At 44.3% G+C, this 14,638-nt stretch overlaps 2 protein-coding genes across 3 annotated transcripts in view; both read right to left on the reverse strand.

Annotated features, from left to right (window-relative positions):
- Positions 1-2,848: 2,848 nt before the first annotated feature.
- LOC113658660 (curculin-2-like) lies at positions 2,849-3,566 on the reverse strand. The gene is made up of 3 exons (XM_047822821.1): positions 3,548-3,566; positions 3,206-3,252; positions 2,849-3,110 (listed from the first exon to the last, which is right to left on the reverse strand). The coding sequence occupies exons 1-3, from the start codon at positions 3,564-3,566 to the stop codon at positions 2,865-2,867; spliced, it is 312 nt and encodes a 103-aa protein (XP_047678777.1). The 3' UTR covers positions 2,849-2,864.
- Positions 3,567-7,524: 3,958 nt separating this feature from the next.
- The window catches only part of LOC113658624 (mannose-specific lectin-like), a 29,919-nt gene continuing 22,805 nt past the window's right edge, over positions 7,525-14,638 (reverse strand). The window contains exons 2-3 of one of the 2 annotated variants that reach the window (XM_047822744.1): positions 7,946-8,039; positions 7,525-7,854 (exon numbers count right to left, since the gene is read on the reverse strand). In XM_047822744.1, coding sequence (XP_047678700.1) covers positions 7,609-7,854; positions 7,946-8,035 — 336 coding nt within the window. In that variant the 5' untranslated portion in view covers positions 8,036-8,039 and the 3' untranslated portion in view covers positions 7,525-7,608. The remainder of the gene's footprint in view (positions 7,855-7,945; positions 8,040-14,638) is intronic. The other variant, XM_047822743.1, reaches the window with a different exon arrangement.

A 14,638-nucleotide genomic window follows, 5' to 3' on the forward strand; every position in this document is an offset into this window, starting at 1 on the left:
AGGAGGGCAATATTTCCATACTACAGTTTATATTTATACAGGATTTATTGCCTCTTTTCCTCCAGAAAGAACCGGGAGCTGGTTCAGAGCTAGCGCTAGTTCTGGTTCAAAGTTGGTTCCACCGGCTAGAGAGCCATCACAGTGCCGAGTGTGACGTCACTGTATACGTGTCACGTGTTAACGTTAGCGCAGCAGCGACAAACACAAACACAACAACAATGGCGGATGTTGCTTTACCGTTAATGCTCATGGCTTTGTGAACCTACATTAACATCCAAACGCGGCGAATAAAACGTGTACGTGCGGCTCCATGTAATCTGTATAAACGGAGGTTGTTATCGATAAAGTACATAACGTTATTTTATCGTTAACACAGAAAAAAATCTTGCCTTAGCATGTAGCTACCTACTATCATGTGTGCTGATAATGTATCATATCGCGGTAAAGTAAAAGTGTATTAAACATTAGTATACTTAAGGTACATTATCAGATGCGCTAACAGTAGCCCCGCCCACAGCTCCTGACGCAAGCGGTTCTTAAGTCTGGACCAGCAACGTTTTGGTGCTACTTAAGAACCACTTTTCCTGGTTCGGAGCCGGTGCTCTGGCGGTCGAAACAGAAAGAACTGGTTCTAAATTAGGCTCTGGCTCCGAACCAGGAACTGCCTCAGTGGAAAAGGGGCATATGTGATCGTATAGTTTTAGTTTCAGAATCTCTGTGATCTTATAGTGTTTTTTTTGTTGTTGTTTACTTTCCCTAATCTGCAGTGTTATGACACCTAAGGACCAGTTAGGTAGGGATGAGCTAATAAAAGGGGAATTCTATGAGGAAATCTTCACCACCGGGTTGACCCCCGAGGCCTACTGCCTTCGGTTCCTCCCTGGGCTCCTTATTGGTCTGTGTGTCCTAGTCTATCCCTGCAGTTGATGGAAATACTTTACAGTATGAGACCTGAGTCCAACTTTTTCCTTTACATAGTAGCATTCTGGCAACTTTCTTCACTACTTCTCCTGTAAAATACGTCCTGTTTGCTCTCTCTACTCGACCTGATTCTGTTGGCATACAACACAACGTTTGGCTGTCTCTGTGGCTATACCTCTAAAAGCCGGATTCCAGGATTCCACCAGTGATTTGACAAAGGTTGAATCATTGTTGCTGGACTAATGTGACTTAAGTTAAGTAACTGCTGAGCCAAATATGGCAGAAGTGATTCTGGTGCCATATAATTTCCCCCTTTGGTCCAGCAGCCTGTAAAATCAACCATGGCTCACTTATCTAACCATTTCCATGCTTCATACATTGGAGAGGTCTGTTAGAGAGTCTGGAGGCTTAATGACACTGGTTGTTGTCATTCTAGTACCCACTTGCACTGTACCGTATGAACAGGCTTTTTTTGCAGCTACGTCTGCAAGAGCTTTAACCTGAGATTCTGCAGTGCTAGGTTTGGAATCTGGGAGACGACCGGAAGCTACTAGATCAGATACAGAGGTCATTGCTTTTCCTGCTCTTCTATTCCCTCCAATGACTTGAGCTGAACTCTCTGCAATAGCATTTGAAGATGAGTGTGTAAGCATAACACAATCATGAGTCATTTCTTCATCCTCTAAAGGAACATCAGTCATTGCAGACATCACAGAAGTCGCATGGCTTTGGGTGTGATTTAACCAGCATTGTGTGTGGGTGTGATTTAACACGTCTTCCAGCATTGTTTGTAGCACATTTTTCACAAAAAGTCTTGTGGTCACTTTCTTTGGAAAACAGGGTTTGTCATTGAGGCCATACCAAACCACATTTCTTAACAAACGTCCTGCTTTTCTCCATGATGCTCTTTCTTCTTTAGATTAGATTAGAATCAACTTTGTCATTACACATGTAGAAGTACAAGGCAACGAAATGCAGTTTTCCAAATGCAAGGAGCTCAAAGATCTTCATGATGATATGCGTGTGCTTGTGTGTGAATGTGAATGTATGTGGGAATGTGTGTGTGCATGAGTGTGTGACAATTTTGATCATTTTTAATAAATAAATATTTAAAAACTTGCATCATGTGAAAGTTTAGTCAAGAGATTTTACAGACATTTTAATATAATCATAAATATATCTTACAGTCTGATGTGTGAGTAACAGCATCGTGTCCTAAAAGGGCTCAACAGTCACCTTTAAAACCATTTAAACTTGGAAATAATAAAATTTATATTCATTTTCTGTCACGTTGCTGTTTGTGTTCAGTGTTTTTAAACGTAAATAAATTGACATTTACATGACGACTCGCTCGATGCTGCAGCTCCGTTAACACCGACACTGACTAACACTGAAAAACTCTTCACTTTAAACAAAATACAGTTTCTGATGTAAAGTGTAATGGTTTGGTTTGAACAGTTTAATGTTTTTATACATTATTTTTATACAGATTATGTGTTCAGGGTGTCAGAGCGCACGTCTGATCAGGACGATTATCTGGGTTTCACATCAGATTAGGAATAAAAATTAGACTGAGGTTGCCAGATCTTTCTTGAGTTGATACTCCAGAGATTTTTCAGGTCTGTGAGTGAAAATCCTCTAATTTCTGAACAGTGTTGAAGTGTGTAGTTACGTCTAAGCACTGAATAAATGCTGCTGTCTTTACTCTCAATACACCTCCAAATCTTTCAAGTGCCCTAGAAAGTGTACACTTCCTCACTGTTTGAGCATTAAAACCTATAGATGACTTGTATCTAAAGAACTGAAATATTTTGCATTACAATAACACATAAAGATTACAAGTTGTGCTATTTTATAACACACACATGCAGATTAATGCATTTTATTGATCACCAATCGGAGAGAAATGAAGCTCGGAGACTTAAAGTATAAAGTATTTATCTTTAATTTGCAGATGACCACACAACTCTGCCATCGTTCTCCACAACCAGTGTGCCGTCATTCCTCAGAGTCAAGCGGCAATCTTTGACGTAGGACTTGTGTGTGTTGGTGTGCCACAATGCTCTGCCATGTGTGTACATGACACAGTTGCAGTCTCCCTGCATGATCAGCACTGTGGCGTTGGTCTGTCCAGCAGTGTTAGACTGCCAAACCTGCTTCCAGCCGTAGACCACAAAGTTCCCGTCCTCCTGAAATCAGACGTGAGCGTTATCTCAGTGAACAGCTGGTGAGTTAGTGCAGGTTATCTCTCTCTCTCTCTCTCTGAGCTTTTAGAGGATGTTACCTGAAAGATGGCCTTGTACTCTCCATTGATGGATAACAGGAATCTATCTGTGGCAAGCGTAACGTTGTTACACTAGAGTATTGAAATTATTATTAACTAATGGCACTAACGCAAGAGGCTTTTATTTATAAATTTGTATTACTAGAAAACAGTGCACAGTGATGAATGGTTTTGTGACCACAAGCACAATATTATTGTTATTTTTATTTCTTTTTCTACATATATAATTTCTATTTCTTTGTTTTGTTTTCCATTCCTTTTGAAACTTTTAACCTTTAAAAAAAGGTTTAGTAAATATAACATAAACATACACATAAGCTAGTCCCAAACCAAGTGCATCACCTGGTGACCCCAGCAGCATCCTGTCATAAATTACTGTGCTTTTGAAAACAGTAAGTTGCATCTTAAAATTGCTATTCATGTTCTGGATGTTACAAAAATAATTATTTAAATAGGCATGGTTTTGTCTTGATGGCCAAAATTTCTATCTTTCTTTCCTTCTTTCTTTCTTTCTTTCTTTCTTTCTTTCTTTCTTTCTTTCTTTCTTTCTTTCTTTCTTATTTATTTATTTATTTGTTTGTTTGTTTGTTTGTTTATTGTTTTCAATTGGTTTTTCAATTATTCTATTCTATATTTCACTCATTAATTTATTAATCTGTGTTTTCATTATTTTTCTAGTCTGATCCAAGCCAATATAAAGTTCTTTTGGCTGAGAATCCACTCAGATTAAACCAGTTAGAAATGTATGTCTTTATAATGTTTAGGAAAGTATAAAATTAAGTAAAACTATTAAATCTATGTATATATTGTAAGCAAAGATGATGGTTACTTTAGTGTATATTTGCATATTAATAAAGAAATCAATAAATTATGCAACAGACCACTTTATAGACAAAAACCATAATGGGAGTGAAGTGAACGTTTTGAGAAAATAGGGTCATGAGTTAAGGGCTGACACTTTATTATACTGCTGCACGACAGGACCCACCACATGCTCTCCAGGAGATCAGCGAGGACGTTACACCTAGTTCTTATAGACATCTTGCTAATCTAGAGATTTTTCTCTCTCTCTTTCTGTTTCTCTTTTTCTGTTTTACTCCCCCCTCTCTCTCTGTCTGTCTCTGTCTGTATCTCTCTACTTTATACACTCTGTGTATGAGCGATTTTCATGATGACTCTTTGACTCTCTCTCTCTCTCTCTCTCTCTCTCTCTCTCTCTCTCTCTCTCTCTCTCTCTCTCTCTCTCTCTCTCTCTCTCTCTCTCTCTGTATTGCTCTCTCTCTCTCTCTCTCTCTCTCTCTCTCTCTCTGTATTGCTCTCTCTCTCTCTCTCTCTCTCTCTCTCTCTCTCTCTCTGTATTGCTCTCTCTCTCTCTCTCTCTCTCTCTCTCTCTCTCTCTCTCTCTCTCTCTCTCTCTCTCTCTCTCTCTCTCTCTGTCTCTGTCTGTCTCTCTCCACTTTATACACTGTGTGTATGAGCGATTTTCATGATGACTCTTTGACTTCCATATCCAGCTGTAGAAATAAACACTCAAGATCTCCTGTTTGTTTTGAGTTGCTATTCCATCACACCTGTAACTCCTGAACCTTTCACTGGATGAACAGCAGAGGGCGCCATTACATTACAGTTTCTCCCAGATCAATCCTGCATTCACTTTTACTCTGTTCTCGTCCTGTGTGTGTGTGTGTGTGTGTGTGTGTGTGTGTGTGTGTGTGTGTGTGTGTGTGTGTGTGTGTGTGTGTGTGTGTCTGTCTGTCTGTGAGTGTCTGTGTGTTTCTGTGTGTGCGTGTGTGTTTAATAAACGCTGTGATTGAATTGAGGATAAGGAAAGCTGATCAGAAAGCAAATAAAACATTTACTTTAGGAAATGTTGGATATTTTACTCAATATCAAAATTAGTCTCGAAGTTTCCATAGCTTATATTTACACAAATAAGGCAAAGTTTTGTGAGAGAAATGTTGGATATTTTACTCAATCTTACCTTTAGACACTGTCTATGGACGATGAAGTGGTTTCGTACAAAGGAATGCGTATCGCTTTTAAATCACTTGTGCTTGTCAAATAATCGCTTTTTACAAAGGAGAAGACGAACTTCTGAGGTAAATTACTCTTGAAATGTTTCCATAGCTTATATTTACACAAATAAGGCAAAGTTTTGTGAGAGAAATGTTGGATATTTTATTCAATATTAACTTTAGACGCTGTCAATGGACGATGAAGTGGTTCAGTAAAACAGAATGCGTGTCGCATTTAAATAGCTCACGCTCCTCAAATAACCGCCTTTTACAAAGGAGAAGAAGAACTTCTGAGATAAATTACCATGTTACCTAGCATGCTTATATTTACACAAATAAAGCAAAGTTTTATGACAGAAGTGTGGGATATTTTACTCAATATTAACCGTCTATGGACGATGAACTGGTTTATTACAACGGAATGCGTGTTGCCTTTAAATCGCTCGTGCTCATCAAATAAAAGCCTCTTGCCTGGGATAAATTCCTGCTGTTGACAAGTAATTCTGAGGTAAGTTACACTTGAAATGTTTCTTAACTTAACACAAGAAAGGCACAGTTATGTTACAGAAATGTTGAACATTTTACTCAATATTAACTTTAGAAGCTGTCTATGAACAGTGGTGTAGTCTAGTTTTTTGTAGTGAGTATACTGTGATGTTTTTCCCCCTCCCAGCCTCATACACACCCATCCTAGAGCGACACCCCATAGGCACCACCACACTCACTAACGCATAAAATATGCATCTACATGTAATTGAGAGCATTATTAAAGACTGCTTATGTGTTATCAACATTCACATTTATTATAAGCAACAAAAGACAGTCAGCTGATAAAACCTGTGCTCCAGGTCCCATATTCATATAACATTTAAGGCTAAATGTAGCTCTTAATGGTATAAAGTTCACCCAAAAATGAAAATTGTGTTATTTCCTCACCCTCAATTTGTTCCAAAACTGTACGAGTTTCTTTCTTCTGTTTAACACAATTTTCATTTTTGGGTGTAGTTTACATCTTTAAGAGCTACATTTATCCTTAAATGTTATATGAATATGGGACCTGGAGCACAGGTTTTATCAGCTGTCAATTTTCAATGTACATTTAAGAGTGAACAATAAACATTTGTTCAGTTTTATCACCAACACTCTTTTATTGCAGAATATTATGAACTGAATGATCCAGTAGTTTACAAAGCTTTCCAAATACATTTGTACTCGGGCTGTGGGTGAAATGTCACCCGAAGCTGCTGTAGCTTTAGGCGCAGGCTTCCGAAAACACTCAAAGAGTGTAGTTTGGGTCTGCTTTCGTTTCGTATCTTCTTTTACATTACTTAGTTAATTTTGCCAAAAAACCCACGGAAGCCCCAATGGTACAAAAACGTTAGTGATTCGCAATCGGAACCACAGTCTGTGTTCACAACACAGTGCGGGGTGAATTTATGACTGAAAGTTCTGTCACAAAACGATATTGTTACGTATCCTCACGCTTTTTAAGTGGGTATACGGTAATCCTTGGCCTTTCCTAATGGGTATACGGCCTATACCTGCGTATCACGTAGACTACACCACTGTCTATGAACGATTAATGTTAAGTGGTGTAGTAATGTGGCACAATTAAATTACATCGAAGTAAAATAACATTTGGTTTGCAGTATTATGTCTAAGGTGCAATTGTAGTTGATTTAAACCATCTGATATGATTTAGAAATGGTTTGGCCCCATTGTTGAAGGCTAGTGTAACTTGTATAACTTTGTCATACTCATGAGTTGAAGAGAATAAACAGCTAATTCATGCAAGGTTCTTCTCGTGATTGTTGAGGAGTTCAATGTAAGGCTCAGTTTATATAATGTAACTAGGTTACTACCACTGTGTATACAAATGTGACCGGTGTCCCAGATAATGACTCCCCTCATTGACAATGACAAATTGGCAGGAGTGTTTTTTAGGAACCACTCGGGACACTCCGGTGATAATCTATATTCCTGGTTAACTTTATCCTATTATTTATTTTCCATCTTCCCAAATTTTTAACACGTGATGTGTCAGCAGCTTGGATGCTGTTTTTGTTAGAAGGTTTTTATACTGTAGATGAACATCCTCATGAAAATCCCTAAAACATGGAACGATCTGATCTAATCTGATCCTAACAAACGTAACACTTTGAAGTTTAAACAATTTGGATTTTTTTAGTATAAACTTAGGTGCTTAGGATTTTTTATGCTTTTTTATTACTTCAAAAATGGTTTTAACATTATTATGTAGCTAGATAAGCCTTCTCATTTAAAGTGCAATAACACACACACAGACCAGATTAATGTATTTTATTGATCACTGAATTGGAGAGAAACAAAGCTCAGAGACTTTTAAGGCTTTTGTTACAGTATTTTGCTTCATTTTGTAGATTTCCACACAACACCACCATCGTTCTCCACATCCAGACTACCGTCATTCCTCAGAGTTAAGCGGCAACGTTTGACATTGGACCGGTAGGTGTTGGTGTGCCACAACACTGTGCCATCTGAGTACATGACACAGTTGCAGTCTTCCTGCATGATCAGCCTTTTGGCGTTGGGGTGTCCAGCAGTGTTAGACGCCCAAATCGGCTTCCAGCCGTAGACCACAAAGTTCCCGTCCTCCTGAAACCAGACGTGAGCGTTATCTCAGTGAACAGCTGGTGAGTTAGTGCAGGTTATCTCTCTCTCTCTCTGAGCTTTTAAAGGATGTTACCTGAAAGATGGCCTTGTACTCTCTATTGTTGGACAACAGGAAGTCACCCTTCTGGAGATCTTCGTTCATGGACAAGAAGTTCCTACTCATGGTTCTGGAAAAGAGAGAGAGTTAATGCAGCATGAAAACCACCAAATAAACTCTCACATCTCGGTTCCTTCTAAAAGTCTCCAGTCAACATGTCTGTATCTTGGTTCTCCAGTGCCATCCCTGCGCCTCCGAGACCGTTCGCCCTGCGTTCCCTCTTTCAGAATTTTCAGCCAACGTGACCTGGCCTATCTTGCCTTCTCACTCTTTCCGCATTCCCCCCCCCCTACCCCACCCTCCATCATCCGCCCCTGCACCTCCCCCCCTCCCTCCTTCCTGGTCTTTTCATGCTGCGCGAGCTTTACAGCGCGCTCACACACGCTTTCTGCCCCCTACCCATTCCCACTCGAGCTCACCCCATCGGCTCGCCTCGCCCCCCCTCCCCACCCGCCCAGGCCCGTTTGTGATCCTCTTCCCTCCTCATCGGATTTATAGCGTTTTCCCACACCACGCCACCCACCCCGCTGCTGACCCGACCCCACCCAGCCCCGCCCGCTGAGCCTGCCGCTGCTCTCGGTGCTTTGTGGAGTCCCCCGACCTGCCCGCCAGACCAGTTGCTCTGTTACCCCTTTATCAACACCCCTTTTAAACCGCATGCGTGCCCGCACCGCCGGCTTTTTGTCCCCTTTAGATCCTGCGCCCCAACAGTACGCCTGCGTTCTCGTCTGTGCACCTCTCCCGCTTCCTGACCTCTTCATCCGACGCTCAGCCTTGCGATCACCCCTACTTCCCCTACTCCTTGCTCTTTCTCGCCTGTATATCCGCCTTTACTGTCTGGTGTCCAAGCCCGTATACCACCCGCTCCTCCCCTCTTTCTGTTCCCCCTTCTCCTCGAAGTATCTCTTCTAGGTATACTCTGCTCCCCGATGTCCCCACCCTCCGTTTTGGCCCAGTTTCACTCCCCATTCTCTTGTAGGCCCCTTCCCACCCCCGACTCAATTTCCTCCCCCCCACCTCAGCTATGCTTGGCCAGTCCGCTCAGCTCAGCCTTTTATCCGCACACGGTACACCCACCTTGGGCATACAACGCTGGAGCCACTCTCCCGGCCTTCACCCGCGTTTTCTGTAGCCATCTCCACTCTCCTTTTTCTTCGCGCAATGTGAACTTCGTTTGTTGTAGCTGTCGGCCGAGGCCCACCCTTCCCCCCCCCCGCGTCGAGGAACCACACGAGCTACAGCGCGGTCTTTTTACCCGGGCCCTGTACTCCTGTTTCCTTGTTGCCCTCCATCCGTCACTTACGCACCTGCACCCACGACTATGCCCTGGCCCCCAGCAACATCCCCACAGCCTGACTGCCTCACCACCCATGCATTCCCCTGCACGGGGTTCACATCGGCCCGGTCCTGGACGGCGACTCTGAGTCATTCCTCCAGCCATCCATGACATCGCACTCCGTTCACATCGATACCTGAGGGTCTCTTACAAGCGTAAGCCCGCTTGGCCCGCGACATGATGCCTTTTACTGTTTCCTTCTGGACACCTTCACCATCCAAGGCATTGATTGGTGGCAGTGCTGAACGAGGGGCCTTCCTCTAGTCTATCCCCCGAGCCTCTGGAGCTCTGTCACGACAGTAGACACCCTCGAGATTTCTGGTCCACCATCCCTAGACTGAGGGACTTCTCTAACCAGCTCGCTCAGGTCGGCAACCGTGCGCCCCCCTCATTTAGAATCTAGCTTACCCTCCCTCCCCGCACTTCCTGGCACTATCTGGACATTGGTTTTCATGCTGCCCGGCAGTCCCTTGATATCACCTGTAGGGCCCTCTATCCCCGATGTGTGTACTTATCCACCATACTCCCCCCCCCGTCCCCCTTCCCTGCCACATCCCCCCGAGGCATCACATACCCTCCCCCCCTTGCCCCCATCTCCAGCCTGCGGTCCCCAGTAGCGGCCCCCGGCCTGCCCTCCGCCCCTTGTCCGGTATCCTGCACCAGTACTGTGCATCAGATACCTGTACACTGTGCCACTCTTGTGATTTGCACTTTGCAACGCTATATTCCCCCCAACCCATTTCCGCCCTCTTTCCTTGTCATCCTTCTGGGTATTGTTTTTTTTTGTGTTTTATTGTTTTCCTCATAGTTTTTTTGGGCGCTCTCACATGACCGCGAGCCAACCAGACTTGCCCCTCCCCACTTTGGCCCCACGCCCTGTCCGCACCCCCCACCCCCGTTACACACCCGCGTGCCCGGCCACCCCCCCACAGCCCACTTCCGGCAGGCTGCTACAGGCTCTTTACGCTGGCGCCACCGTGTGCTTTGCCCCCCCCCGTGCAACACACACACCAACAGCTTGTTATATACTGCCCCCCCAAAAAAAAAAAAAAAAAAAAAACCCACCCACTCAGCCTTAGTCCCCGTGCCCGGTCAGCCCCTCGGCCTTGCCTTACCCAGCACCCTTCCTAGTTTCCCTATCTTCAACCCCTTTCCCCCTTCCACCGCAACACTCGCTTCCTCCCCCCGAGGCCTGCTTCTGCAGCCCTACCCTAGGGCCCCGAGCCCCCCCTTTTTTCGCCGGCACCAACCCACCCTCGTGTCGCAGGCTCATGCCCCTCATCTGTGTCGATCTCGGACCCCGCCCGTACTCTGCGTTGCCATGGTTGTGTCGCCGACCTGATATCATCCCCGCGGACCCGCGTAAGAGTCTCGCCTGATTCCCTGTGTGCTTTACCCAACATTGCCATGCTACACTCCGCCCACCCCTGCCCAGTTCTACCCGATAATAATTGCACCCACTCGTCGCCCAACCTGCCCCTGCTCACTCTGATCCAGTCAGCATTCCGACCTGACGACAGAGCCTCATACCAGACGACCCAACTCTATTCCCCCCCCCCCACCACCCCCCACACGCACCCCACACTTATATATCCGACGGAGCTCCTATACTCTTAATAATCTAATCTATTCACCATCCTCCACTATCCTCTATCACACTCCTCTCTCTCCCTATCTCTCTCTCGCAATCCCGACTCCCCCCTACGCCACCCTCCCCCTCTGACCCCCTCTCTCGGCGCCCACCCACTCCTTCACTTCCCTCGTGTCCGCACACCACCTCCCCCAGCCGTCGACCCTCACACACCCCCCTCGGCCCCTACCACATCCCCGTCCCCCCGTCCTCCCCCCTTACAGAGCGCTCACAAATCTCCTCCCTCCCCCCCCATCCCCCCATACACCCGCGTTCTGACCCCCCAGCCCCGCCCCCATACACCCCCCCCTGGTTACCCCCCTTCCCTGCCTCACCCACCTCCCCGACCCCCCTGCGTGCTCACCCATTGCCCCCCAGTCCCTGCACCCCTGACATCACTCCCCTTCCAACCCCCCCACCGCCCAGATATAGCACCCACCCCGCACTCACCCCCGCACCACTTCGTCTCACTCCCCGCGACCCCGTGCCCCCTGCCATTCTTACCCTTCCCGTTCCACTTACACCTTCCCGCGCCCCGCCGTCCCCCCACCACACCGCTTCGGCCCCCCCCCCCCGCATGCTTCTATGTACATAAATCTCTCTTCTGATCTGTAACCCACCCAGCCCGGAACCCCCCATTTCCCCCTCCCCATTTTCTCTAGTCACCATTCCCACCCCCACGGGTGCTCCCACCCCCCCACCCCCCTACACATCTTGCTCCGGTTCTATCCAACAGCAGCCCCGCAACGCCGAAAAGGAAAAGAAAAAAGAGAAAGAGAAAAAAGGAAAAAGCTAATCACTAAAAAAGAAGAAGGGAAATGAAGCCGAGTCTGCGCAGAAGCACATACGCGCCGGAGCTGCTGGCACGAACAGAAGAAACGCCCACAAAACGTAAAGAAATAAAATAACTTTACTGCTCCCTTTTCCCTTTTTATCTTTCGAATACCTCATTATTGATCCCAACCAAAAACAAGGATTTTGCGTGAATTAAAAATAAATGAATTAATGCACATCTCTTAACACCGGTTGCATTAGCTAACTTGTTTTTTTAGTCTGCCATTTTCTCTATGTACCACTTCTCCTCTAGCAGGGTGATATGCACAATGCTGTCAGGTCTATGCCTGATTAATAGCCTACCTGTTGTAGTGCGTTGTTGACAAATGGGGTACCAGATTCACTGCTCAAGTTAAGTCAAGAAGCTTTTATTGTCATTACAATCATATATAGCTGTTACAGTACACGGTGACATGAGACAACGTTTCTCCAGGATCAGGGAGCTGCATAAAACAAAGACAGAACAAGGACTTAGTAAGTTAGTCTTAGCTACAGTACATAAACTTGGTGTACACAGTGGAGGACAAGACAGACAAGACAGTCAAGACAGTGCAAGACAAAAGACAGTGCAAGACAAAAGACAGTGCAGACAAAAAGTAACAAAAAATACAATACACAAAAGAAAATAAACAGTAACAGAAACAGCGCCGACTGACCAGTGTAAATACTGTGTGTAAATACTGTGTGTAAATACTGAATGTACAAACAATATTTTGTGCAGTAACATTAGAATGAACACAGTTTCTTAGCTTCAGGTCCTTGGGATAATATATGGAATTGTACAAAAACAGCAAATGACTGAAATATTGTATAGTATGTGCAATCTGCTGAAGACAGTTTGTGCAAAAGAGCAAAAAAGTGTGCAAAACAGCATGTAAACAGTTTGATATATCAGTGTGTGTGTTTTGTGTGGGTCTGTGCAGTCCATACAGATGATGTGTGTGTGTGTTGTGCGCAGTACAGTTCAGTTCAGTGATTGAGAAGTCTGATGGCTTGTGGGAAGAAACTGTTACGCAGTCTGGTCGTGAGGGCCCGAATGCTTCGGTAACTTTTTCCAGACGACAGGAGGGTGAAGAGTGTGTGTGAGGGGTGTGTGGGGTGAAGAGTGTGTGAGGGGTGTGTGGGGTCATACACAATGCTGTTGGCTTTGCGGATGCAGCGTGTGGTGTAAGTGTCCATGATAGAGGGTAGAGAGACTCCAATGATCTTCTCCGCTGTCCTCACTATCCGCTGCAGGGTTTTGCGATCCGAGATGGTACAGTTCCCAAACCAGACAGTGATGCAGCTGCTCAGGATGCTCTCAATGGTCCCTCTGTAGAACATGGTCAGGATGGGGGGAGGGAGATGTGCCTTTCTCAGCCTTCGTAGGAAGTAGAGACGCTGCTGGGCTTTCTTGATGATGGAGCTGTTGTTGAGTGACCAGGTGAAGTTCTCCGCTAGATGAACACCAAGAAATTTGGTGCTCTTGATGAACTCTACGGATGATCCGTCGAATTTCAGCTGAGAGTGTTCGCTCTTCTGAAGTCCACAACCATCTCTTTAGTTTTATCCACATTCAGAGAAAGGTTGTTGGCTCTACAACAGGTAGTTAGATGTTGAACCTCTTCTGTGTATGCTGACTCGTCGTTCTTGAGAACATATAACCAGTCACTAAGCAATATCTTTTCCCTTCACTAGGTGTTAATTCGATGAAATCCATTTGCAGAAGTTGCATGGTTGTGGGTGTGATTTAACACGTCTTCCAGCTTCTTCTTTGTAGCACATTTTTCACAAAAAGACTTGTGGTCTCTTTCATACGTCAGCAAAAGTATAGAAACACTTTCTTTGGCAAACAGGGTTTGTCATTGGGGCCATACCAAGCCCCATTTCTTACCAAACGTCCTGTTTTTCTCCATGATGCTCTTTCTTCTTTAGATTAGATTAAACTTTGTCATTACACCTGTACAAATACAAGGCAACGACATGCAGTTTGCCAGGAGCTCAAAGATCTTCATGATGTGTGTGTTTTTTTGTGTGTCTGTGAATGTATGTGTGTGTGTGTGTGTGTGTGTGTGTGTGTGTGTGTGTGTGTGTGTGTGTGTGTGTGTGTGTGTGAATGTGTATGTGTGTGCCTCTGTGTGTGTGCCTCTGTGTGTGTGTGTGCCTCTGTGTGTGTGTGTGTGTGTGTGTGTGTGTGTGTGTGTGCGTGTGTGTGTGTCTGTGTGTGTGTGTGTGTGTGTGTGCGTGTGTGTGTGTCTGTGTGTGTGTGTGTCTGTTAGTGTTAATTTCGTCACCTATTTTTAATTTAGTCTTAGTCTTGTGCCAAATGTCCTTGTTAGTTTTAGTCATATTTAGTCATTCACATATCTTTTTTTGTTAGTCAAGTTTTAGTCGACTAAAAGTCTCGTCATTTTAGTTTAGTTTTAGTCAAAAGAAAACTCAAGGTATCTTAGTCAAGTTTTAGTCGACTAAAAGGCTTTTAATTTTAGTCTAGTTTTAGTCAAAAAATTGTAGTTTTTAAAATAACACATTGATGCTGAGATTATTACTGGTAAACATTTCAGTAAAAAAGTGTTTCACATCTCAAACATTGGTTAAATTTCATAATTACCTGACAAAATACACTTGATGAATGATTTTTGTTGAATGCAAATGTTAAACGTGTCTGGTTTTCAAATTCTGATTTAGGAGACACTTTCACAAATGATGAACCTGTTCTGAAGAATATTTTATTTTAACCAACACAATTCAAAAGCCGGGGGCCCGACAGACTCCGACTGACAACTCACTGTAAGTTACAACGGTTTTTAAAACTGTTTTGGTTGCCTTGTGTCTCATTTTTCTGTTCAAATCAGAAATAAAATAAATATACTCAGAAAAACTGAAAAGA

Source organism: Tachysurus fulvidraco, chromosome 13 (genome assembly GCF_022655615.1).
Source record: "Tachysurus fulvidraco isolate hzauxx_2018 chromosome 13, HZAU_PFXX_2.0, whole genome shotgun sequence".
In the NCBI taxonomy this organism is placed as follows: domain Eukaryota; kingdom Metazoa; phylum Chordata; class Actinopteri; order Siluriformes; family Bagridae; genus Tachysurus; species Tachysurus fulvidraco.

Bases quoted from the DNA above. Each gene is read 5' to 3' on its own strand.
- LOC113658660 (XM_047822821.1), bottom strand. The intron at 3,111-3,205 runs GTAACATCCTCT...GTCTGATTTCAG, and splicing joins AGTACAAGGCCATCTTTCAG to GAGGACGGGAACTTTGTGGT.